We start from the raw sequence: 27,648 nt of genomic DNA on the forward strand, positions 1-27,648 counted from the left end.
GTGGGGATGGTGTTCTTGGGGTCATAGGCAGCATTCCTCCTCCTCCAAACACGGCGAGTGGAGTTGATGCCAAAGAGCTCGATTTTGGTCTCATCTGACCACAACACTTTCACCCAGTTCTCCTCTGAATCATTCAGATGTTCATTGGCAAACTTCAGACGGGCCTGTATATGTGCTTTCTTGAGCAGGGGACCTTGCGGGCGCTGCAGGATTTCAGTCCTTCACGGCGTAGTGTGTTACCAATTGTTTTCTTGGTGACTATGGTCCCAGCTGCCTTGAGATCATTGACAAGATCCTCCTGTGTAGTTCTGGGCTGATTCCTCACCGTTCTCATGATCATTGTAACTCCACGAGGTGAGATCTTGCATGGAGCCCCAGGCCGAGGGAGATTGACAGTTCTTTTGTGTTTCTTCCATTTGCGAATAATCGCCCCAACTGTTGTCACCTTCTCACCAAGCTGCTTGGCGATGGTCTTGTAGCCCATTCCAGCCTTGTGTAGGTCTACAATCTTGTCCCTGACATCCTTGGAGAGCTCTTTGGTCTTGGCCATGGTGGAGAGTTTGGAATCTGATTGATTGATTGCTTCTGTGGACAGGTGTCTTTATACAGGTAACAAGCTGAGATTAGGAGCACTCCCTTTAAGAGTGTGCTCTAATCTCAGCTCGTTACCTGTATAAAAGACATGTGGGAGCCAGAAATCTTTCTGATTGAGAGGGGGTCAAATACTTAATTCCCTCATTAAAATGCAAATCAATTTATAACATTTTTGACATACGTTTTTCTGTATTTTCTTGTTGTTATTCTGTCTCTCACTGTTCAAATAAACCTACCATTAAAATTATAGACTGATAATTTCTTTGTCAGTGGGCAAACGTACAAAATCAGCAGGGGATCAAATACTTTTTTCCTTCACTATATATATATATATATATACAGTATCTCACAAAAGTGAGTACACCCCTCACATTTATGTAAATATTTGAGTATATCTTTTCATGTGACAACACTGAAGAAATGACACTTTGCTACAAAGTAAAGTAGTGAGTGTACAGCTTGTATAACAGTGTACATTTGCTGTCCCCTCAAAATAACACAACACACAGCCATTAATGTCTAAACCGCTGGCAACAAAAGTGAGTACACCCCTAAGTGAAAATGTCCAAATTGGGCCCAAAGTGTCAATATTTTGTGTGGCCACCATCATTTTCCAGCACTGCCTTAACCCTCTTGGGCATGGAGTTCACCAGAGCTTCACAGGTTGCCACTGTAGTCCTCTTCCCTTCCACTCCTCCATGACGATGTCACGGAGCTGGTGGATGTTAGAGACCTTGCACTCCTCCACCTTCCGTTTGAGGATGCCCCACAGATGCTCAATAGGGTTTAGGTCTGGAGACATGATTGGCCAGTCCATCACCTTTACCCTCAGCTTCTTTAGCAAGGCAGTGGTCGTCTTGGTGTGTTTGGGGTCGTTATCATGTTGGAATACTGCCCTGCGGCCCAGTCTCAGAAGGGAGGGGATCATGCTCTGCTTCAGTATGCCACAGTACATGTTGGCATTCATGGTTCCCTCAATTAACTGTAGCTCCCCAGTGCCGCCAGCACTCATGCAGCCCCAGACCATGACACTCCCACCACCATGCTTGACACACTTGTCTTTGTACTCCTCACCTGGTTGCCGCCACACACGCTTGACACCATCTGAACCAAATACGTTTATCTTGGTCTCATCAGACCACAGGAAATGGTTCCAGTAATCATTTTACATTTTAGTCATTTAGCAGACGCTCTTATCCAGAGCGACTTACAGTTAGTGAATACATATTTTTTTTTTTTATACTTGGCCCCCCGTGGGAATCGAACCCACTACCCTGGCGTTGCAAACACCATGCTCTATCAACTGAGCTACATCCCTGCCAGCCATTCCCTACCCTGGACGACGCTGGGCCAATTGTGCGCCGCCCATGAGTCTCCCGGTCGCGGCCGGCTGCGACAGAGCCTGGATTCGAACCAGGATTTCTAGTGGCACAGTTAGCACTGCGATGCAGTGCCTTAGACCACTGCGCCACTCAGGAGTACAATGGTATAATCCATGTCCTTAGTCTGCTTGTCTTCAGCAAACTGTTTGCGGGCTTTCTTGTGCATCATCTTTAGAAGAGGCTTCCTTCTGGGACGACAGCCATGCTGACCAATTTGATGCAGTGTGCGGCGTATGGTCTGAGCACTGACAGGCTGACCCCCCCACCCCTTCAACATCTGCAGCAATGCTGGCAGCGCTCATACGTCTATTTCACAAAGACAACCTCTGGATATGACGCTGAGCACGTGCACTCAACTTCTTTGGTCGACCATGGCGAGGTCTGTTCTGAGTGGAACCTGTCCTGTTAAACCCCTGTATGGTCTTGGCCACAGTGCTGCAGCTCAGTTTCAGGGTCTTGGCAATCTTCTTATAGCCCAGGCCATCTTTATGTAGAACAACAATTCTTTTTTTCTGATCCTCAGAGAGTTCTTTGCCATGAGGTGCCATGTTGAACTTCCAGTGACCAGTATGAGGGAGTGTGAGAGTGATGACACCAAATTTAACACACCTTCTCCCCATTCACACCTGAGACCTTGTAACACTAACGAGTCACATGACACTGGGGAGGGAAAATGGCTAATTGGGCCCAATTTGGACATTTTCACTTAGGGGTGTACTCACTTTTGTTGCCAGCAGTTTAGACATTAATGGCTGTGTTTAGTTATTTTGAGGGGACAGCAAATTTACACTGTTATACAAGCTGTACACTCACTACTTTACATTGTAGCAAAGTGTCATTTCTTCAGTGTTGTCACATGAAAAGATATACTCAAATATTTACAAACATGTGAGGGGTGTACTCACTTTTGTGAGATACTGTATTTACAGCTGCGGAAAAAATTAAGAGACCACTGCAAAATTATCAGTTTCTCTGGTTTTACTATTTATAGGTATGTGTTTGGGTAAAAATAACATTTTTGTTTTATTCTATAAACTACTGACAACATTTCTCCCAAATTCCAAATATAAATATTGTCATATAAAGCAGAAAATGACAACTGGTCAAAATAACAAAAAATATGCAGTGTTGTCAGACCTCAAATAATGCAACGAAAATAAGTTAATGTTCATTTTTAAACAACACAATACTACTGTTTTAACTTAGGAAGAGTTCAGAAATTAATATTTTGTGGAATAACCCTGATTTTCAATCATAGCTTTCATGCGTCTTGGCATGCTCTCCACCAGTCTTTCACATTGATGTTGGGTGACTTTATGCCACTCCTGGCGCAAAAATTCAAGCAGCTCGGCTTTGTTTGTTGGCTTGTGACCATCCATCTTCCTCTTGATCACATTCCAGAAGAACTCTCCCGAGTGGCGCAGTGGTCTAAGGCACTGCATCGCAGTGTTAGCTGTGCCACTAGAGATCCTGGTTCGAATCCAGGCTCTGTCGTAGCTGGCCGTGACCGGGAGACCCATGGGGCAGCGCACAATTGGCCCAGCGTCGTCCAGGGTAGGGGAGGGAATGGCCAGCAGGGAGGTAGCTCAGTTGGTAGAGCATGGCGTTTGCAACGCCAGGGTTGTGTGTTCGATTCCCATGGGGGGCCAGTATGAAAAAAATAAATATATATATATAGAATAGTGTATGCACTCAATAAACTGTAAGTCGCTCTGGATAAGAGCGTCTGCTAAATGACTAAAATGTAATGTAAATGTAAGTTTTCAATGGGGTTCAGGTCTGGAGATTGGGCTGGCCATGACAGGGTCTTGATCTGGTGGTCCTCCATCCACACCTTGATTGACCTGGCTGTGTGGCATGGCACATTGTCCTGCTGGAAAAACCAATCCTCAGAGTTGGGGAACAATGTCAGAGCAAAAGAAAGCAAGTTTTCTTCCAGGACAACCTTGTATGTGGCTTGATTCATGCGTCCTTCACAAAGACAAATCTGCCCGATTCCAGCCTTGCTGAAGCACCCCCAGATCATCACCGATCCTCCACCAAATTTCACAGTGGGTGCGAGACACTGTGGCTTGTAGGCCTCTCCAGGTCTCCGTCTAACCATTAGACGACCAGGTGTTGGGCAAAGCTGATAATTGGACTCATCAGAGAAGATGACCTTACTCCAGTCCTCTATGGTCCAATCCTTATGGTCTTTTGCAAACCTCAGCCTGGCTTTTCTTTGCTTCTCATTGATGAAGGGCTTTTTTTTAGCTTTGCACGACTTCAGCCCTGCCCCTAGGAGCCTGTTTCAAACCGTCCTCGCCGTGCACTTCACCCCAGCTGCCGTTTGCCATTCCTTTTGTAGGTCACTTGATGTCATCCTACGGTTGTTGAGTGACATTCGAATGAGTTGGCGGTCATCCCGGTCAGTAGAGAGTCGTTTTCGCCCTCTGCCGGTCTGTAGCTTTGTTGTCCCCAATGTCTGCTGCTTGACCTTGTTCTTATGAACCGCCGTATTTGAAATTTTAAGGATGGAAGCAACCTGACGCTCTCTATATCCCTCTGCCAGTAAAGCCAGAATTGAACCCTTCTTTTCCTCACTCAAAACTTTCCTTTTCAACTCTTTTGGCATGGTCAATAGTTACTTTTTGATTAATATTACTTTTGAGGTACTGTTAGCACTGATTTTGCCATCCAGCTGGTCCTATTGCAAGAGGATAGTGATGACCACAGCAGTGGTTTTTATACTTTTCCTCGTTAAATAAGATTTGGTTCATGTGATCACCTAATCAGTACCTAATTCAGTAGAATGAGGTGTGCCTGTGATGGAATTCAACAGACACTAGAATGGAATGGCTGTCATACATGTAGAGATGCTGATTTAAGAAACATTTGCAGTGGTCTCTTAATTTTTTCCACAGCTGTATATATTACAAATTCATTAAAAATGTATTCAACCCCTTTGTTATGGCAAGCCTAAATAAGTTCAGGAGTACAAATGTACTTCACAAGTCACATAAGTTGCACTCGCTCTGTGTGCAATAATAGTGTTTAACATGATTTTTTTTATGACTACCTCATCTCTGTACCCCACACATACAATTATCTTTAAGGTCCCTCAGTCGAGCAGTGAATTTCAAACCCATATTCAACCACAAAGACCAGGGAGGTTTTCCAATGCCTCGCGAAGAAGGGTACCTATTGGTAAATGGGTTTTTAAAAAAAGCAGACATTGAATATCCCTTTGAGCATGGTGAAGTTATTAATTACACTTTGGATGGTGTATCAATACACCCAGTCACTACGAAGATACAGGTGTCCTTCCTAACTCAGTTGCCAGAGAGGAAGAAAACCACTCAGGGATTTCACCATGAGGCCAATGGTGACATTAAAACAGTTCCAGAGTTTAATGGCTGTGATAGGAGAAAACTGAGGATGGATCAACAACATTGTAGTTACTCCGCAATGCTAACCTAATTGACAGAGTGAAAAGAAGGAACCCTGTACAGAATAAAAAATATTCCAAAACATGCATCCTGTTTGCAACAAGGCACTAAGTAATACTGTAAAAAAATGTAAGTAAGGAACTTGTCTGTCGGCCTTGCATTAAAGAACATAATTGGTTAAAGAAAACTGTGATAAATAAAAAAGTATACCAGTTTCATTTAAGGACCAAAGGATTGACAGCCGTCCCATATAGATTGCAAAATAGTTGGGAAGAGATTTTTGACATACCGATCCCATGGCATAGTGTTTATGAACTGATACGCAAAATGACACCGGATTCAAAACTTAGAATCTTTCAATTTAAATTATTATATAAAATTCTTGCTACCAATATAATGTTATTTATATGGGGGATACAATCTTCCCAGCTCTGCAGATTTTTCTGTGAAGAGATAGAATCATTAGATCATTTGTTTTGGTACTGTCCATAAAAACATGGGGGATTGGAAGTGATGCAGACAATTACATTGATGGAAGTTACAATCTATCTGCAATATTAAGCTGATCTACCCCCTAAATTTTTATTTATTTATTATTATTGCAAAGCAATTCACATTTTTTCCTGAATACAAAGTGTTATGTTTGGGGCAAATCCAATACAACACATTACTGAGTATCAATCTCCATATTTTCAAGCATAGTGGTGGCTGCATCATGTTATGGGTATGCTTGTAATTGTTAAGAACTGGGGAGTTTTTCTGCATAAAAAATAAAATATGGAGTGGAGCTAAGCACAGGTAAAATCCTAGAGGAAAACCTGGTTGTCTGCTGTCCACCAGACACTGGGAGATGAATTCACCTTTCAGCAGAACAATAACCTAAAACACAAGGCCAAATCTACACTGGAGTTGCTTACCAAGAAGACCATGAATGTTCCTGAGTGGCTGAGTTACAGTTTTGACTTAAATCTACTTGGAAATCTGTGGCAAGACCTGAAAATGGTTGTCTAACAATGACCAACAACCAATTTGACAGCTTGAAGAATTTTGAAAATAATAATGGGCAAATGTTGCACAATGCAGGTGTGGAAATCTCTTAGCGACTTACCCAGAAAGACTGTAATCGCTGCCAAAGGTGTTTCATATTCAATACATTTGCTACAATTTCTAAAAACATGTTTTCACTTTGTCATTATGGGGTATTGTGTGGAGATGGGTAAGAAATATATATATAGTTAATCCATTTTGAGTTAAGGCTGTAACACAACTAAATATGGAATAAGTCAAGGGGTATGAAGGCAATTCATCCTTTTGTCTGAAGGCAATGTATATGTTTATGATCAAATTGAAAGGGCTTTAACGACTGTCCTCTTTAATTTTGAAAAGCGTATTTTAGGCTTTGTCTTTTTATTGCTTTTAGGCACCATCTTTCCAAGGGGCACTTCAAGCTGGAACTCATGACCCATGATTGAGATGTATGCCCTTAAAACAAAGTGAACATCCTACTCCAATAGACAGCACTAATTCAATTTGTTAGGTGGCCTACATTCTCTGCCCTGTCTGTCAGTCTGTGTACATCTCTACTGTCCCACAACAGAATGGAATCCTTCTCTAGATTCTAGAACAACTTTAACAAAATAACCCTAGTAGGTGTTCCATAGATGAAGCAGCAATCTGTATGCTAGCAGTTCAGCTCTGTTGTTGTGCTGTAATGTTCAGGCTGGTTTGTTAGCTCCCTGTTGTCCAGTCTGTAAAGTTTATTATTTACATTTACATCATTTAGCAGATGCTCTTATCCAGAGCGACTTACACATTTGTGCATTCAACTTATAATAGCCAGTGGGACAACCCATTTTTTTATGGGTGGGTGGGGGAGGGAGGGGTAGAAGGATTACTTTTATACTATTCCAGGTATTCTTTAAAGAGGTAGGGTTTCTAGTGTTTCCGGAAGGTGGTCAGTGACTACGCTGTCCTGGTGTCATGTGGGAGCTTGTTCCACCATTGGGGTGCCAGAGCAGCGAATAGCTTTGACTGGGCTGAGCGGGAACTGTGCTTCCGTAGAGGTAGGGGGGCTAGCAGAACAGAGGTGGATGAACGTAGTGCCCTCGTTTGGGTGTAGGGTCTGATCAGAGCCTGAAGGTTAGGAGGTGCCGTTCCCCTCACAGCTCCGTAGGCAAGCACCATGGTCTTGTAGTAGATGCAAGCCTCAACTGGAAGCCAGTGGAGTGTGCGGAGGAGCGGGGTGACATGAGAGAACTTGGGAAGGTTGAACACCAGATGGGCTGCAGCGTTCTGGATAAGTTGTAGGGGTTTAATGGCACAGGCAGGGAGCCCGGCCAACAGCGAGTTGCAGTAATCCCGACGGGAGATGACAAGTGCCTGGATTAGGACCTGTGCCGCTTTCTGTGTGAGGTAGGGTTGTACTCTGCGAATGTTGTAGAGCATGAACCTGCAGGATTGGGTCACCACTTTGATGTTAGCGGAGAACGACAAGGTGTTGTCCAGGGTCACGCCAAGGTTCTTTGCACTCTGGGAGGAGGACACAATGGAGTTGTCAACCGTGATGGCGAGATCATGGAGCGGGCAGTCCTTCCCCGGGAGGAAGAGCAGCTCCGTCTTGCCAAGGTTCAGCTTGAGGTGGTGATCCGACATCCACACTAATATGTCTGCCAGATATGCAGAGATGTGATTCGCCACCTGGTTATCAGAAGGGGGAAAGGAGAAAATTAATTGTGTGTCGTCTGCGTAGCAATGATAGGAGAGACCATGTGAGGATATGACAGAGCCAAATGACTTGGTGTATAGAGAGAATAGGAGAGGGCCTAGAACTGAGCCCTGGGGGACACCAGTGGTGAGAGCACGTGGTGCGGAGACAGATTCTCGCCATGCCACCTGGTAGGAGCGACCTGTCAGGTAGGACGCAATCCAAGAGTGAGCAGCGCCGGAGATGCCCAACTCGGAGAGGGTGGAGAGGAGGATCTGATGGTTCACAGTATCAAAGGCAGCAGATAGGTCTAGAAGGATAAGAGCAGAGGAGAGATAGTTAGCTTTAGCAGTGCGGAGAGCCTCCGTCACAGAGAAGAGCAGTCTCAGTTGAATGACCAGTCTTGAAACCTGACTGGTTTGGATCAAGAAGGTCATTCTGAGAGAGATAGCAGGAGAGTTGGCTAGAGACGGCACGCTCAAGAGTTTTGGAGAGAAAAGAAAGAAGGGATACTGGTCTGTAGTTCAAATACTGGTCTGTAGTCAAAAATCTCTTCCCAACTATTTTGCAATCTATATGGGACGGCTGTCAATCCTAGATTGAGTGTAGGTTTTTTGAGGAGGGGTGCAACTATCGCTGTCTTGAAGACGGAAGGGACATGGCCAGCGGTCAAGGATGAGTTGATGAGCGAGGTGAGGTAAGGGAGAAGGTCTCCAGAAATGGTCTGGAGAAGAGAGGAGGGGATAGGGTGAAACGGGCAGGTTGTTGGGCGGCCGGCCGTCACAAGTCGCAAGATTTCATCTGGAGAGAGAGGGGAGAAAGAAGTCAAAGCATAGGGTAGGGCAGTGTGAGCAGGACCAGCGGTGTCATTTGACTTAATAAATGAGGATCGGATGTCGTCAACCATTTTGAAAAGTCATCCACAGAGAGGGAGGAGGGAGGGGGAGGAGGAGGAGGATTCAGCAGGGAGGAGAAGGTGGCAAAGAGCTTCCTAGGGTTAGAGGCAGAGGCTTGACATGTATTGGTAGAAAGTGGCTTTAGCAGCAGAAACAGAGGAAGAGAATGTAGAGAGGAGGGAGTGAAAAGATGACAGGTCCGCAGGGAGTCTAGTTTTCCTCCATTTCTGCTCGGCTGCCCGGAGCCCTCTTCTGTGAGCTCGCAATGAGTCGTCAAGCCACGGAGCAGGAGGGGAGGACCGAGCCGGCCGGGAGGATAGGGGACATAGAGAGTCAAAAGATGCAGAAAGGGAGGAGAGGAGGGTTGAGGAGGCAGAATCAGGAGATCGGAGGGAGAAGGATTTAGCAGAGGGAAGAGATGATAGGATGGAAGAGGAGAGAGTAGCGGGAGAGAGAGAGCGAAGGTTGTGACGGCACATTACCATCTGAGTAGGGGCAGAGTGAGTAGTGTTGGAGGAGAGCGAGAGAGAAAAGGATACAAAGTAGTGGTCGGAGACTTGGAGGGGAGTTGGAGTGAGATTAGTAGAAGAACAGCATCTAGTAAAGATGAGGTCAAGCCCTGCCTTGTGAGTAGGGGGGGGGGGGGGGGGGGGGGGGGGGGGGGGGGGGGGGTGAGAGGGTGAGGTCAAAAGAGGAAAGGAGTGGAAAGAAGGAGGCAGAGAGAAATTAGTCAAAGGCAGACGTAGGGAGGTTAAAGTCACCCGGAACTGTGAGGGGTGAGCCATCCTTAGGAATGGAATTTATCAAGACGTCAAGCTCATTGATGAACTCTCCAAGGGAACCTGGAGGGCGATAAATGACAAGGATGTTAAGCTTGAATGGGCTAGTGACTGTGACAGCATGGAATTCAAATGAGGAGATAGACAGATGGGTCAGGGGAAAAAGAGAGAATGTCCACTTGGGAGAGATGAGGATTCCTGTGCCACCGCCGCGCTGACCAGATTCTCTCGGGTATGCGAGAACACATGATCAGACGAGGAAAGAGCAGTAGGAGTAGCAGTGTTTTCTGTGGTAATCCATGTTTCCGTCAGCGCCAAGAAGTCGAGGGACTGGAGGGTAGCATAGGCTGAGATGAACTCTGCCTTGTTGGCCGCAGAACGGCAGTTCCAGAAGCTGCCGGAGCCTGGAACTCCACGTGGGTTGTGCGCGCAGGGACCATCAGATTATAAACCAAATGAGGGAAGGCTCTCCTAATACCTAATCTCAGAGGAATTCTCCTGCTATTAGAGGAGAGGGAGAACTAGGCAAAAACAGCTGGATTGCATTAGGAGAGCTTTCTTGGAAGATCAGACCAGACTTGGCTTTTTCTCTGTTAGAAGGGGCCTGAGAAAGCTCTGTCTCACGCAATAAAGGCCTGTCCCAGTGTCCCCTTACTCTTTTTTTTATTTTTTTATATATATATATTTTTTTATAAAGTCGTTTTGCAGATGCTCTTATTCAGAGCGACTTACAGTTAGTGAGTGCATACATTTTCATACTGGCCCCCCGTGGGAAACGAACCCACTACCCTGGCGTTGCAAGCGCCATGCTCTACCAACTGAGCTACAGCTACATCTATCCAGCTATGTCTAGATAGATAAGTATTGCAGGTGGAGATTCTAAAGAACCTTCGAGGTCACTCTGTTCCATAAGGAAGACATCCTGCTTTTTACTAGAGCTCACAGGGTTGAACGGGGTTGAGGTCTGTAGGAGCAGATCTGGGAGCAGATCAGTTCTACCTCCTGTACTCTCCTACAGCAGTAGACTCCCACCTCAGACAGTAACCTCCAGCTAACAGCTGTGGTGTGGTGGGGCTCAGTTCAACAGCTGTGCTGTTAGACTTCCAGGTCAGACTAACCCCCCTGTCTAGTGCCTCTGTCCCAAACATGGCCTTTTAAGTTGCTTTATTTCAGATTTTGTTATTTTCTATTGTATTGGTCTTTGATCATAATTCTCAAGCAAGAATTTTACTAGGGCTGTCTTGGAGTGGTCTGAGTGGGGAGGGGAAAACTGAAAATTAGCTGTTATTGGCAGAGAGGTTTGGAACTCTCTTTCTTATTGGTCTATTAACCAATTTACCGCATGGTAATGTCACCATTGAAAGCCGAAACTCCCGCCCATGCAAACCTGCTGATTAGAAGGTCCTATGTAGATTGTATTTTCAACCAGCAACTACAGTGTCAGGAAATAACACTGATAAAATATTTTCACAATTTTACACTGTTAGTTTCATCAGCTGTTGTACAATATGATATAAAACGGGGGGAAATGCATTTTGACTCCACTGAGCCTATAAAGACTGTTAGTGTTTCATGGCTCGTTGTCGGCATTAGAGGCCCAAGCTCTCCTCTGACTGAAATGACTGACTGAAAGTGATCCAGTCTAGTTGTTCATCACTGGAGATGCATTTCTGGCCAGGAAACAGCTTTTCACAGATTTTGTGATCCATAACAGTTTGGGTTAAGCAGATTATGAAGTGTGTGTGATTGGCTGTATTGTCTACAGATGGTTTGTTAATGTTTGGAAATTCTTCCTCTCAAGATAATGGCCTATTGTAGAAGTGTGAACATGGATGTGTATTTTTTCAAATCACTTTGTCTCAGAAATTATTTTATCTCAGTGTTTTTTGTTATCTTGTGTAACTCTCATTGGCGCCAACGTATTGACCAGTTTTTATACCATTTGAAACTCTGTTTGAAGAACTATCCTCACAATCTCCCTCCTCTGTCCTCTCTTCCTCAGGTCACGGAGAGTGCCACTGTGGAGAGTGTAAGTGCCATGCGGGCTATATCGGGGACAACTGTAACTGTTCCACTGACACCTCATCCTGTGTATCTGACGACGGGCAAATCTGCAGCGGGCGAGGCAGCTGTGCGTGCGGGCGCTGCCAGTGCACTGAACCAGGGGCCTTCGGGGACACCTGCGAGAAATGCCCCACCTGCCCTGATGCCTGTGGCACAAAGAGGTATGGGACAGGGAGGGAGTTAGGGGGGAGAGATGGAGGGAGAGATACGAGGCAAGAAGAGAGAGAGGGAGGGAGAGATAAGGGGCAAGAAGAGTGGGAGGAAGGCAGATCAGGGTCAGCCATGTCCTAAGTGTCCAGGGTTTTCTAATGTGAACCTGATATTTGGTGATATTTGACCCGTCATGATAGGACCCATATTTTTTAAATGTTTTATTTAACTAGGCAAGTCAGTTAAGAACAAAGTTAGTTAAGAACAAATTCTTAATTACAATGACGGCCTACCTCGGCCAAACCCTCCCTTCACCTGGACGACGCTGGGCCAATTGTGCACCGCCCTATAGGACTCCCGATCACGGCAGGATGTGATACAGCCCAGGATCGAACCAGGGTCTGTAGTGACACCTCTAGCACTGAGATGCAGTGCCTTAGACCGCTGCGCCACTCGGGAGCATGGTCATGCATCGATGACGATGCATTAAATAGAATTTAAGACGTGTATATAACTCACACTAGATTAGTTCTAAATTAGTTCTGTAAGACAAGACACATGAGAAATATGTTAAGATCCCATTCCATTCGTAACCCCCGAAGAAACTAACAGTTATGACCCAAACTCTGCAATCTCATCACTCCTCCTATATCAGTCTCAGTGTGTATCAGCAGGCTATCCCAGGGATTTTGTTTTTTGTTTTTTTTGTAACCTTTATTTAACTAGGCAAGTCAGTTAAGAACAAATTCTGATGGCACCGACAGACACGGTCGTCCTGTTTCTAGCTCCTAGCCAACATATTATTTTTTTATTAATTTAACATTTTTCTTACATTATTTACTCAGAACGTTTCTTGTACTATCTACAGCCAGAAATAACTTTTGGATATTAGATCGGCGGTCACTCACCAGAAATTCAACTTCCCTGACCTGGATCCTTTGTTTGAACTTCCCGAGGCAGCTCTATTCATCTCGGGGCTGCACCAAAACGCCAATGCCGAAGGAGGGGGAAAAGGTGTTGTCGTGCCCTCTTCACGACTGTCTTGGTGTGTTTGGACAATGATAGTTTGTTGGTGATGTGGACACCAAGGAACTTGAAACTCTTGACACGCTCCACTACAGCCCTGTCGATGTGAATGGGGGCCTGTTCGGCCCTCCTTTTTCTGTAGTCCACGATCAGCTCCTTTGTCTTGCTCATGTTGAGGGAGAGGTTGTTGTCCTGGCACCACACTGCCAGGTCTCTGACCTCCTCCCTATAGGCTGTCTCATCGTTGTCGGTGATCAGGCCTACCACTGTTGTGTCGTCAGAAAACTTAATTATGGTGTTGGAGTCGTGCTTGGCCACGCAGTCGTGGGTGAGCAGGGATTACAGGAGGGGACTAAGCACGCACCCCAGAGGGGCCCACGTGTTGAGGATCAGCGTGGCAAATGTGTTGTTGCCTACCCTTACCACCTGTGGGCGGCCCGTCAGAAAGGGTGGTGTTTAGTCCCAGGGTCCTTAGCTTAATGCTGAGCTTTGTGGGCACTATGGTGTTCAACGCTGAGCTGTAGTCAATGAACAGCATTCTCACATAGGTGTTCCTTTTGTCCAGGTGGGAAAGGGCAGTGTGGAGTGCGATTGAGATTACATAATCTGTGGATCTGTTGTGCAGGTTACCTTCGCTTTCTTGGGTACAGGGACTATGGTGGTCTGCTTGAAACATGTAGGTATTGCAGACTTGGTCAGGGAGAGGTTGAAAATGTCAGTGAAGACACTTGCCAGTTGGTCCGCGCATGCTCTGAGTACACGTCCTGGTAATCTGTCTGGCACCGCGGCCTTGTGAATGTTGACCTGTTTAAAGGTCTTGCTCACATCGGCTACTGAGAGCGGGATCACACTGTCGTCCGGAACAGCTGGTGCTCTCATGCTTGCTTCAGTGTTGCTTGTCTCGAAGTGAGCATAAAATACATTTAGCTCGTCTGGTAGGCTCGCGTCACTGGGTAGCTCGCGGCTGGGTTTCCCATTGTAGTCCGTAAAAGTTTGCAAGCCCCTACATGCAAGCAGTAGAATCAGGTGAAAATTGAACAATGGGGACTGTGAAGAGACAAAGGTACAGACACATGCATATACACACATTGTGATATTGTTGAATGGTGGTATTAAACATTTTGTATTGTAGATATGTAGTGGTGTAATAATGTTATATGATGTACTGTTTTATCTTTTGTTTATATGTAATGTAAGTGCTTTAATGTTTGGACCCCAGCCATCGCAGCAGCTAATGGGGATCCCTAATAAATACAAATACAAATACATCCGACGAGCGTCAGAGCCGGTGTAGTAGGATTCCATCTTAGTCCTGTATTGACGCTTTGCCTGTTTGATGGTTCGTCTGAGGGCATAGCGGGATTTCTTATAAGCGTCCAGATTAGTGTCCCGCTCCTTGAAAGTGGCAGCTCTAGCCTTTAGCTTGGTGCGGATGTTGCCTCTAACCCATGGCTTCTGGTTGGGATATGTACAGTACCAGTCAAAAGTTTGGACACACCTACTCATTCAAGGATTTTTCTTTATTTTTACTATTTTCTACATTGTAGTAAAGACATCAAAACTATGAAATAACACATATGGAATCATGTAGTAACCAGAAAAGTGTTAAACAAATCAAAATATATTTTATTTTTGAGATTCTTCAAAGTAGCCACCCTTTGCCTTGATGACAGCTTTGCACACTCTTGGCATTCTCTCAACCAGCTTCATTAGGTAGTCACCTGGAATGGATTTCAATTAACAGGTGTGCCTTCTTTAAAGTTAATTTGTGGAATTTCTTTCCTTCTTAATGCGTTTCAGCCAATCAGTTGTGTTGTGACAAGGTAGGGTTGGTATACAGAAGATAGCCCTATTTGGTAAAAAACCAAGTCCATATTATGGCGAGAACAGCTCAAATAAGCAAAGAGAAACGACAGTCCATCATTACTTTAAGACATGGTCAGTCAATCCGGAAAATTTCAAGAAAGTTTCTTCAAGTGCAGTCGCAAAAAACATCAAGTGCTATGATGAAACTTGCACTCAGGAGGACCGCCACAGGAAAGGAAGAGTTACCTCTGCTGCAGAGGATAAGTTCATTAGAGTTACCAGCCTCAGAAATTGCAGCCCAAATAAATGCTTCACAGTTCAAGTAACAGACACATCTCAACATCAACTGTTCAGAGGAGACAGCATGAATCAGGCCTTCATGGTTGAATTGCTGCAAAGAAGCCACTACTAAAGGACACCAATAAGAAGAAGAGACTTGCAATGGCAAGAAACACAAGCAATGGACAATGTAAAAGAATAGTAAAAATAAAGAAAAAACCTTGGGTGAGTAGGTATGTCCAAACTTTTGACTGGTACTGTATAAATATATACACATATACAGTGGGGAGAACAAGTATTTGATACACTGCCGATTTTGCAGATTTTCCTGCTTACAATGCATGTATAGGTCTGTAATTTTTATCATAGGTACACTTCAACTGTGACGGAATCTAAAACAAAAATCCAGAAAATCACATTGTATGATTTTTAAGTAATTCATTTGCATTTTATTGCATGACATAAGTATTTGATCAATAACCAGTAAGAAAGAATTCCGGCTCTCACAGACCTGTTAGTTTTTCTTTAAGAAGCACTCCTGTTCTCCACTCATTACCTGTATTAACTGCACCTGTTTGAACTCGTTACCTGTATAAAAGACACCTGTCCACACACTCAATCAAACAGACTCCAACCTCTCCACAATGGCCAAGACCAGAAAGCTGTGTAAGGACATCAGGGATAAAATTGTAGACCTGCACAAGGCTGGGATGGGCTACAGGACAATAGGCAAGCAGCTTGGTGAGAAGGCAACAACTGTTGGCGCAATTATTAGAAAATGGAAGAAGTTCAAGATGACGGTCAATCACCCTCGGTCTGGGGCTCCATGCAAGATCTCACCTCGTGGGGCATCAATGATCATGAGGAAGGTGAGGGATCAGCCCAGAACTACACGGCAGGACCTGGTCAATGACCTGAAGAGAGCTGGGACCACAGTCTAAAAAAAAAGCATTAGTAACACACAACGCCGTCATGGATTAAAATCCTGCAGCACATGCAAGGTCCCCCTGCTCAAGCCAGCGCATGTCCAGGCCCGTCTGAAGTTTGCCAATGACCATCTGGATGATCCAGAGGAGTAATGGGAGAAGGTCATGTGGTCTGATGAGACAAAAATAGAAAATGTTGGTCTAAACTCCACTCGCCGTGTTTGGAGGAAGAAGAAGGATGAGTACAACCCCAAGAACACCATCCCAACCGTGAAGCATGGAGGTGGAAACATCATTCTTTGGGGATGCTTTTCTGCAAAGGGGACAGGACGACTGCACCGTATTGAGGGGAGGATGGATGGGGCCATGTATCGCGAGATCTTGGCCAACAACCTCCTTCCCTCAGTAAGAGCATTGCAGATGGGTCGTGGCTGGGTCTTCCAGCATGACAACGACCCGAAACACACAGCCAGGGCAACTAAGGAGTGGCTCCGTAAGAAGCATCTCAAGGTCCTGGAGTGGCCTAGCCAGTCTCCAGACCTGAACCCAATAGAAAATATTTGGAGGGAGCTGAAAGTCCGTATTGCCCAGCGACAGCCCCGAAACCTGAAGGATCTGGAGAACGTCTGTATGGAGGAGTGGGCCAAAATCCCTGCTACAGTGTGTGCAAACCTGGTCAAGACCTACAGGAAACGTATGATCTCTGTAATTGCAAACAAAGGTTTCTGTACCAAATATTAAATTCTGCTTTTCTGATGTATCAAATAGTTATGTCATGCAATAAAATGCAAATTAATTACTTAAAAATCATACAATGTGATTTTCTGGATTTTGGTTTTAGATTCCGTCTCTCACAGTTCAAGTATACCTATGATAAAAATTACAGACCTCTACATGCTTTGTAAGTAGGAAAACCTGCAAAATCGGCAGTGTATCAAATACTTGTTCTCCCCACTGTATATACACACTACCAGTCAAAAGTTTGGACACACCTACTCATGAAAGTTTTTTAAAAACTATTTTCAACATTGTAGAATCATAGTGAAGACATAACAATGATGAAATAGCACATATGGAATCATGTAGTAACCAAAAAAGTGTTAAACAAATCAAAACATATTTTATATTTGAGATTCTTCAAATAGCCACCCTTTGCCTTGATGACAGCTTTGCACAGTCTTGGCATTCTCTCAACCAGCTTCCCTGGAATGCTTTTCCAACCGTCTTGAAGGAGTTCCCACATATTCTGAGCACATGTTGGCTGCTTTTCCTTCACTCTGCTGTCCGACTCATCCCAAAACATCTCAATTGGGTTGAGGTCGGGGGATTGTGGAGACCAGGTCATCTGATGCAGCACTCCATCACTCTCCTTCTTGGTAAAATAGCGCTTACACAGCCTGGAGGTGTGTTGGGTCATTGTCCTATTGAAAAAAAAATCCCACTAAGCCCAAACCAGATGGAATGGCGTATCGCTGTAGAATGCTGTGGTAGCCATGCTGGTTAAGTGTTCCTTGAATTCTAAATAAATCACAGACAGTGTCACCAGCAGAGCACCCCCACAACATAACACCTCCTCCTCCATAATTTACGGTGGGAAATATACATGCGGAGATCATCCGTTCAACCACACCGCGTCTCACAAAGACATGGCGGTTGGAACCAAAAATCTCAAATTTCCACCGGTTTAATGTCCATTGCTCATGTTTGTTGGCCCAAGCAAGTCTCTTCTTCTTATTGATGTCCTTTAGTAATTGCTTTGCAGCAATTCGACCATGAATGCCTGATTCACACAGTCTCCTTTGAACAGTTGATGTTGAGATGTGTCTGTTACTTGAACTCTGTGAAGCATTTATTTGGGCTGCAATTTCTGAGGCTGGTAACTCTAATGAACTTATCCTCTTCAGCAGAGGTAACTCTGGGTCTTCCATTCCTGTGGCTGTCCTCCTGAGAGCCAGTTTCATCATTTGCACTTGATGGTTTTTGCGACTGCACTTCAAGAAACTTTCAAAGTTCTTGAAATGTTCCTTATTGACTGACCTTCATGTCCTAAAGTAATGATGGACTGTCGTTTGTCTTTGCTTATTTGAGCTGTTCTTGCCGTAATATGGACATGTTTTTTTACCAAATAGGGCTATCTTCTGTATACCCCCCTACCTTGTCACAACACAACTGATTGGCTCAAACGCATTAAGAAGGAAAGTACACCTTAGCCAAATGCATTTAAACTCAGTTTTTCACAATTCCTGACGTTTAATCCTAGTAACAATTCCCTGTCTTAGGTCAGTTAGGATCACCACTTTATTTTAAGAACGTGAAATGTCAGAATAATAGTAGAGAGATTGATTTATTTCAGCTTTTATTTCTTTCATCACATTCCCAGTGGGTCAGAAGTTTACATACACACAGTTAGTATTTGGTAGCATTGCCTTTAAATTGTTTAACTTGGGTCAAACATTTCGGGTAGCCTTCCACAAGCTTCCCACAATAAGTTGGGTGAATTTTGGCCCATTCATCCTGACAGAGCTGGTGTAACTGATTCAGGTTTGTAGGCCTCCTTGCTCGCACACGCTTTTTCAGTTCTGCCCACACATTTTCTATAGGATTGAGGTCAGGGCTTTGTGATGGTCACTCCAATACATTTTACATTTTAGTCATTTAGCAGACGTTCTTATCCAGAGCGACTTACAGGAGCAATTAGGGTTAAGTGCCTTGCTCAAGGGCACATCGACATATTTTTCATCTAGTCGGCTCGGGGATTAGAACCAGCGACCTTTCGGTTACTGGCACAACGCTCTTAACCACTAAGCTACCTGCCGCCCTTGACTTTGTTGTCCTTAAGCCATTTTGCCACAACTTTGGAAGTATGCTTGGGGTCATTGTCCATTTGGAAGACCCATTGCGACCAAGCTTTAACTTCCTGACTGATGTCTTGAGATGTTCAATATATCCACATAATTTTCCTTCCTCATGATGCCATCTATTTTGTGAAGTGCACCAGTCCCTCCTCCAGCAAAGCACCCCCACAGCATGATGCTGAGACCCCCGTGCTTCACGGTTAGGATGGTGTTCTTCAGCTTGCAAGCGTTCCCCTTTTTCCTCCATACATAACGATGGTCATTATGGCCAAACAGTTCTATTTTTGTTTAATCAAACCAGAGGACATTTCTCCAAAAAGTACGATCTTCGTCCCCATGTGCAGTTGCAAACCGTAGTCTGGCATTTTTATTTGCGGTTTTGGAGCAATGGCTTCTTCCTTGCTGAGTGGCCTTTCAGGTTATGTCGATATAGGACTCGTTTTACTGTGGATATAGATACTTTTGTATCTGTTTCCTCCAGCATCTTCACAAGGTCAATTGCTGTTGTTCTGGGATTGATTTGCACTTTTCACACCAAAGTACGTTCATCTCTAGGAGACAGAACGCGTCTCCTTCCTGAGCGGTATGACGGCTGCGTGGTCCCATGGTGTTTATATTTGCGTACTATTGTTTGTACAGACAAACGTGGCATTTAGAAATTTTTGAAGGTAGGCCTTGAAATACATCCACAGGTACACCTCCAATTGACTCAAATGATGTCAATTAGCCTATCAGAAGCTTGTAAAGCCATGACATCATTTTCTGGAATTTTCCAAGCTGTTTAAAGGCACAGTCAACTTAGTGTATGTAAACTTCTGACCCACTGGAATTGTGATACAGTGAATTATAAGTGAAATAATCTGTCTGTAAACAATTGTTGGAAAAATTACTTGTGTCATGCACAAAGTAGATGTCCTAACCGACTTGCCAAAACTATAGTTTATTAAAAATAAATTTGTGGAGTGGTTGAAAAACGAGTTTTAATGACTCCAACCTAAGTGTATGTAAACTTCCGACTTCAACTGTATATATATGTGTGTGTGTATATATATGTATAAATATGTCTATATATATGTTTGTGTATATGTGTATGTGTGTGTGTATATATATATATATATATATATATGTGTGTGTGTGTGTGTGTGTGTGTGTGTGTGTGTGTGTGTGTATGTATGTATGTATATATATATATGTACAGTCGTGGTCAAAAGTTTTGAGAATGACACAAATACTAATTTTCACAAAGTCTTCTGCCTCAGTTTTGATGATGGCAATTTGCATATACTCCAGAATGTCATGAAGAGTGATCAGATGAATTGCAATTCATTGCAAAGTCCGTCTTTGCCATGAACATTAACTTAATCCCCCCAAAACATTTCCACTGCATTTCAGCCCTGCCACAAAAGGACCAGCTGCCATCATGTCAGTGATTCTCTCGTTAACACAGGTGAGAGTGTTGACGAGGACAAGGCTGGAGATCACTCTGTCATGCTGATTGAGTTAGAATAACAGACTGGAAGCTTTAAAAGGAGGATGGTACTTGAAATCATTGTTCTTCCTCTGTTAACCATGGTTACCTGCAAGGAAACACGTGCCGTCATTATTGCTTTGCACAAAAAGGACTTCACAGTCAATGATATTGCTGCTAGTAAGATTGCACCTAAATCAACCATTTATCGGATCATCAAGAACTTCAAGGAGAGAGGTTCAATTGTTGTGAAGAAGGCTTCAGGGCGCCCAATAAAGTCCAGCAAGCGTCAGGACCGTCTCCTAAAGTTGATTCAGCTGCGGGATCGGGGAGCTTGCTCAGGAATGGCAGAAGGCAGGTGTGAGTGCATCTGCACGCACAGTGAGGTGAAGACTTTTGGAGGATGGCCTGGTGTCAAGAAGGGCAGCAAAGAAGCCACTTCTCTCCAGGAAAAACACCAGGGACAGACTGATATTCTGCAAAAGGTACAGGAATTGGACTGCTGAGGACTGGGGTAAAGTCATTTTCTCTGATGAATCCCCTTTCTGATTGTTTGGGGCATCCGGAAAACACCTTGTCCAGAGAATACAAGGTGAGCGCTACCATCAGTCCTGTGTCATGCCAACAGTAAAGCATCCTGAGACCATTCATGTGTGGGGTTGCTTCTCAGCCAAGGGAGTGGGCTCACTCACATTTTTGCCTAAGAACACAGCCATGAATAAAGAATTGTACCAACACATCCTCTGAGAGCAACTTCTCCCAACCATCCAAGAACAGTTTGGTGACAACCAATGCCTTTTCCAGCATGATGGAGCACCTTGCCATAAGGCAAAAGTGATAACTAAGTGGCTCGGGGAACAAAACATCGACATTTTGGGTTCATGGCCAGGAACCTCCCCAGACCTTAATCCCATTGAGAACTTGTGGTCGATTCTCAAGAGGCGGGTGGACAAACAAAACCACACAAATTCGGACAAACTCCAAGCATTGATTATGCAAGAATGGGCTGCCATCAGTCAGGATGTGGCCCAGAAGTTAATTGACAGAATGCCAGGGCGGATTGCAAAGGTCTTGAAAAAGAAGGGTCAACACTGCAAATATTGACTCTTTGCATAAACTTAATGTAATTGTCAATAAAAGCCCTTGACACTTATGGAATGCTTGTAATTATACTTGAGTATACCATATTAACATCTGACAAAAATATATCATAACACTGAAGCAGCGAACTTTGTGAAGACCAATACTTGTGTAATTCTCAAAACTTTTGACCACGACTGTATATATATGTATATATGTTTATATGTGTGTGTGTATATATATGTGTGTATATAAATATATATATGGTCCTCTGTAGCTCAATTGGTAGAGCATTGCGCTTGTAACGCCAGGGTAGTGGGTTCGATCCCTGGGACCACCCATACGTAAAAATGTATGGATAAAAGCGTCTGCTAAATGGCATATTATTATTATTTTTATTATTATTATTATTATTATATATATGTGTGAATATGTATATGTATATGTTCTTTGGGGCATGGATACGTTGCTCAATTGGTATCAAGGGACCTAACGTGTGCCAGGAAAACATTCCCCACACCATTACGCCACCAGCCTGTACCGTTGACAGCAGGCAGAATGGGGCCATTTACTCATACAGCTTACGCAAAATCCTGACTCTTACATCAGTATAACGCAACAGGAACCAGGATTCGGCAATAGGACCAACGAGTTGTGCGTTCCGAGATGCCGTTCTGCACACCACTGTTGTACTGCGCCGTTATTTGCCCGTTTGTTGCCCACCTGTTAGCTTGCACGATTCTTGCCATTCTCCGTTGTCCTCTTATCAACAAGCTTTTTCGCCCACAGGACAGCAGCTGATTGAATGTTTTTTTGTTTGTCGCACCATTCTGGGTTAACCCTAGACGCTGTCATGCGTGAAAAGCCCAGAAGGCCGGACATTTCTGAGATACTGGAACAGGCTCGCCTGGCACCGACGAACATAACACGCTCAAAGTCGCTTAGGTCACTTGTTTTGTCCATTCTAACGTTCAATCGAACAGTAACTGGATGCCTGTCTGCCTGCTTTATATAGCAAGCCACGGTAACGTGACTTAATGTCTGTAGGTGCGAACCATTTACGTGAATGGGGTGGTGTACCTAATAAACTGGCCTCTGAGTGTATATTTATATATCGGACTCTGACATTGCTCCTTCTGATATTTCTTATTGTCTTTATTTTTGGGGTTGATTATGTGTGTATTGTTTAGTATTTTTTTGCTAGTTATTACTGCACTGTAGGAGCTAGAACCACAAGCATTTCGCTGAACCTGCGATGCCATCTACAAATCTGTGTACGCAACCAATAAACTTTGATTTGAATTTGTTGCTATCAGTCAGGAGTCAGGACTGGGGTACCCTCACAACATGCTCCTATCGTCACACATGGCTCTTATTTCAGAGAGGTAAAAGGTGACCTTTTAAAGTGTGACCCTTGACCCTAACCTGACCTTAACCTCAAAGCCTGGTCACACACACAGTCTGTTCACCTCTGTGCTCCTGTGAACACAACATGCGTATGATGCATGTCATTATGCCACACTCAGTCTCTCTCTCTCTCTCTCTCTCTCTCTCTCTCTCTCTCTCTGTGTGTCTCTGTTTTTCTCTCTCTCTCTCTCTCTCTCTCTCTCTCTCTCTCTCTCTCTCTCTCTCTCTCTCTCTCTCTCTCTCTCTCTCTGTCTCTCTCTCTCTCTTTATCTCTCTATCCATCTATCCCTCCCTTCCTTCCTTCCTTTCTACCTCCCTCCCTCCCTCCATATCTCTCTCTCCACTCCAGGGAATGCATTGAATGCCGGCTTTTCAGCTCTGGAAGACTGTCCGACAACCAGACCTGCCAGCGGCTTTGCAAGGATGAGATCATCACCTTGGAAACGCTTAGTGAGTAAACAACACACTGACTGTGGATCCCTTCTTTAACATCAGCTGGCCTGCAGACACACACGCAAAAACACACATAGAGAGGAGTATCCACATCTGTGGTTAGCATCTGCAACAGTTTCAGGATGCGTTACATACTGTACCACTTCCCTTGTCCTTTGTTTATTAGCTGTCTCCCACACTCACAGCCTTGCCAAAACACGCCATACATACAACTGTTACAGCTGTTTTAGATAATGTGACATGACCCAGCTGCTCTGACAGGGAAGCTTCAGACCAAAGTAAAGCACATTCCCCATGACACACATGAACACACACACACATACACACACACATACACACACACAGTGTCTGTCCATCTCTGTGCTAATACAGCCCCCACATCACGTATCTGTATTTAATTATGAAAATAAATATACCCTCTCCAGTCCAGAGTGGGCGTCTGTTTATGTTATTACCTGGCGAGTGTCAGTCTGGGTCTGTCGTGGCAGAGCATATGGATATCTTCTGTTCTGTCCTCCCGATAGCAGCTTATAACAACAACAGGTTTGGTTTGCTTCTAGCAGAACTCGGCAAGGTGAAGCGAACGTCTGTGATCGCATACTCCCTAATGACATTTGCTTGAAAAACTAGTCCCTCTTGAGCCACCGTAGCAACAACATATCCAGTAACACTTCCTCAAAATAGTCAGAATTCATCTAAGATAAATCAAGAAATCTGTAATTCATTTTGACGTTTTTGCAGAGGTCTTAGTCGAGCAATTCTACCTAAGATGTTTGGTGCACTACTTCTCAAGTGAAAACACTTAATTGAAGTATCCCGTCCATAGTTCCCACCCCTACTTTTGACCAATCACCAACAAAGGGGCGTAGACTTCGGCTACCGAATTTCGACTTGCTTCAAGAAAATGTTTTGTGTACGCAAAAAGCCTAAAAAACCCTGCTGAACACCAAAACGAACAAAAACGTCCCAAAACATTGTCATAATATACAGTGCATTTGGAAAATATTCAGACTTTTTCCACCTTTGGTTACTTTACAGCCTTATTCTAAAATATATATATTTTTTAATTCCTCATCAATCTACACACAATACCCCATAATGACAAAGCGAAAACAGGTTTTTAGATTTCTTTGCAAATTTACATACAAAAATAATACCTTATTTACATAAGTATTCAGACCCTTTTCTATGAGACTCAAAATTGAGCTCAGGTGCATCCTGTTTCCATTGCTCATCCTTGAGATGTTTCTACAACTTGATTGGAGTCCACATGTGGTAAATTCAATTGATTGGACATGATTTGGAAAGGCACACACTTGTCTGTATAAGGTCCCACAGTTGACAGTGCATGTCAGAGCAATAACCAAGCCATGAGGTCGAAGGAATTGTCCGTAGTGCTCTGAGACAGGATTGTGTCAAGGCACAGATCTGGGGAAGGGTACCAAAACATTTCTGCAGCATTGAAGGTCCCCAAGAACACAGTGGCCTCCATCATTCTTAAATGGAAGAAGTTTGGCACCACTAAGACTCTTCCTAGAGCTGGACGCCTGGCCAAACTGAGCAATCGGGGGAGAAGGGCCTTGGTCAGGGAGGTGACCAAGAACCCGATGGTCACTCTGACAGAGCTCCAGAGTTCCTCTGTGGAGATGGGAGAATCTTCCAGAAGGACAACCATCTCAGCAGCTCTCACCAATCAAGCCTATGGTAGAGTGGCCAGACGGAAGCCACTCTTCAGTAAAAGGCACATGACAGCCCACTTGGAGTTTTCCAAAAGGCACCTAAAGACTCTCAGACCATGAGAAACAAGATTCTCTGGTCTGATGAAACCAAGATTGAACTCTTTGGCCTGAATGCCAAGCGTCACATCTGGAGGAAACCTGGCATCATCCCTACAGTGAAGCATGGTGGTGGCAGCATCATGCTGTGGAGATGTTTTTCAGCGGCAGGGACTGGGATACTAGTCAGGATCAAAGGAAAGATGAACGGAGCAAAGTAAAGAGAGATCCTTGTTGAAAACCTGCTTCAGAGCGCTCAGGACCTCAGACTGGAGCGAAGGTTCACCTTCCAACAGGACAACAACCCTAAACACACAGCCAAGAGACAACGCAGGAGTGGCTTCGGGACAAGTCTCTGATTGTCCTTGAGTGGTCCAGTCAGAGGCCAGACTTGAACCCAATCAAACATCTCTGGAGAGACCTGAAAATAGCAACGCTCCCCATCCAACCTGACAGAGCTTGAGAGGATCTGCAGAGAAGAATGGGAGAAACTCCCCAAATACAGATGTGCCAAGCTTGTAGCGTCATACCCAAGAAGACTCAAGGCTGTAATCGCTGCCTAAGGTGCTTCAACAAAGTACTGAGTTAAGGGTCTGAATACTTATGTAAATGTTTTATTTCCGGTTTAAAAAGAAAATACATTCTCAAATTTATAAAAACCTGTTTTTGCTTTGTCATTATGGGGTGTTGTGTGTAGATTGATGAGGGGAGAAAAACAACAACATTTTAATCCATTTTAGAATATAATAAAATGTGGAAAAAGTCAAGAAGTCTGAATATTTTCCGAATGCACAAACTGTTTTGACTGGGGAGCATGCGACAGGCTTTAGATGCCCTCCTACCCACCTCCTCCCTACCGCGCCCTCAAAACAAACATGTAACTCTACCTGCACCCATAAAGCTAAACTGTTATCGCGTGATGTCTTTTAAAAGCATGACCCGTAAGTGAAACAGAGTCCCTGGGCTTTTGTCCGTAAAAAAGCTTTTCGCTCCACCTCAGCATTGCGGGATATATTTAACTTGTGCCTAGGAATGTATAAATAAGTTAATGTTAGTTGTCGGGGAATTATCATGATGGCATACCTGGCGGAGACGTAGAAAATCTGGCTCATGATATGAATGGCTTGTTAAACTATTTTAAGGCCCTTCCTTCTGTGTCGCCTGGCCCAGCTCTGCCCTCCCTGTCCCAGGGCTGCTCTGTTTCACTGCATTCTCTCTCTGTTATTCCAACCATCTGACTTCCCCTAATGGACTCCTCATGTACATTCCGGAAACTTATCTCGCACCGAAAGCAAAGAGGAGAAGGAAAGGCTGGAGGGGGCTATGGCAGAAAGCGAGTGTGAAAGGCTGGAGGGGGCTATGGCAGAAAGCGAGTGTGAAAGGCTGGAGGGGATGGGACTGGAGGTAGTCTGACAAGGCAGTCAGAATATTTGAAAAAGTTCGCAAAAACAAGGACAAGAAAGCAAAGCAAATCTCTGTCCTTACTGTGGAGTGCAATCACTCACTCATCCAAGAGTGATTTCCCAAATAAAACAATACATGTTGATCCGTTTTTGCACAGTGTTGTTGTTGGATCTCTCTCTTGTTTTCTTTCTTCTCTTCCTCTCCTACCTCCCTCTCTCTTCCTCTCCTCCCTCTCTCTTCCTCTCCTCCCTCTCTCTTCCTCTCCTCCCTCTCTCTTCCTCTCCTCCCTCTCTCTTCCTCTCCTCCCTCTCTCTTCCTCTCCTCTCCTCCCTCTCTCTTCCTCTCCTCCCTCTCTCTTCCTCTCCTCTCCTCCCTCTCTCTTCCTCTCCTCCCTCTCTCTTCCTCTCCTCTTTCTCTCTTCCCTCACTCTTCCTCTCCTCCCTCTCCCTTTCTCTCCTCCCTCTCTCTTTCTCTCCTCCCTCTCTCTTTCTCTCCTCCCTCTCTCTTTCTCTCTTCCCTCTCTCTTCCTCTCCTCCCTCTCCCTTTCTCTCCTCCCTCTCTCTTCCTCTCCTCCCTCTCTCTTCCTCTCCTCTTTCTCTCCTCCCTCTCTCTTTCTCTCCTCCCTCTCTCTTCCTCTCCTCCCTCTCTCTTTCTCTCTTCCCTCTCTCTTCCTCTCCTCCCTCTCCCTTTCTCTCCTCCCTCTCTCTTTCTCTCCTCCCTCTCTCTTTCTCTCCTCCCTCTCTCCCTGAAGCAGTATGTTTAGCCAGCTGTTTTATTGCATGTGTCTCAGCAGCGCCTCTCTCTCTCTCTTTTCTTCCCTCTCACAGAAACAGACGACCCCAACGCTGTCCTCTGCCTGTACAAGACGGAGAACGAGTGTGTGATGAAGTTCACATACTCTGAACACGCCAACGGCATGTCAGTCCTCACAGCGCTCAAAGAGCCAGGTCAGTACTGGTCAAAGACTATCCTCTGCTACAGAAAACATGGACATAACCCATCAGCCAGCTGCTTCTCCTCATACATTAGTTTTCACAGAAATGGAGGAAGAAAACACAAACAGAGAAGGCCATATGTTGCTGATGTACGAAAATAGACCCTATCTGTTTATTATTATTATCTGGCAAGTGTCAGTCTGGGCTGGCCCTCTTGTGGACATGCATTCTATTGGA

The 27,648-nt window shown here is 44.5% G+C and overlaps 1 protein-coding gene across 6 annotated transcripts in view; it reads left to right on the forward strand.

The window, feature by feature from the left end:
- The window catches only part of LOC311129531 (integrin beta-5-like), an 85,185-nt gene that overhangs the window by 54,169 nt on the left and 3,368 nt on the right, over positions 1-27,648 (forward strand). For 3 of the 6 annotated variants that reach the window (XM_084161825.1, XM_084161827.1, XM_084161826.1), the window contains 3 exons: positions 11,786-12,008; positions 23,194-23,294; positions 27,304-27,423. In XM_084161825.1, the coding sequence (XP_084017951.1) occupies positions 11,786-12,008; positions 23,194-23,294; positions 27,304-27,423 (444 nt within the window). The remainder of the gene's footprint in view (positions 1-11,785; positions 12,009-23,193; positions 23,295-27,303; positions 27,424-27,648) is intronic. The other 3 variants (XM_084161828.1, XM_084161823.1, XM_084161824.1) reach the window with 1 other exon arrangement.

The sequence above is a fragment of the Coregonus lavaretus genome (assembly GCF_964263955.1).
Source record: "Coregonus lavaretus genome assembly, chromosome: 5".
NCBI lineage: Eukaryota > Metazoa > Chordata > Actinopteri > Salmoniformes > Salmonidae > Coregonus > Coregonus lavaretus.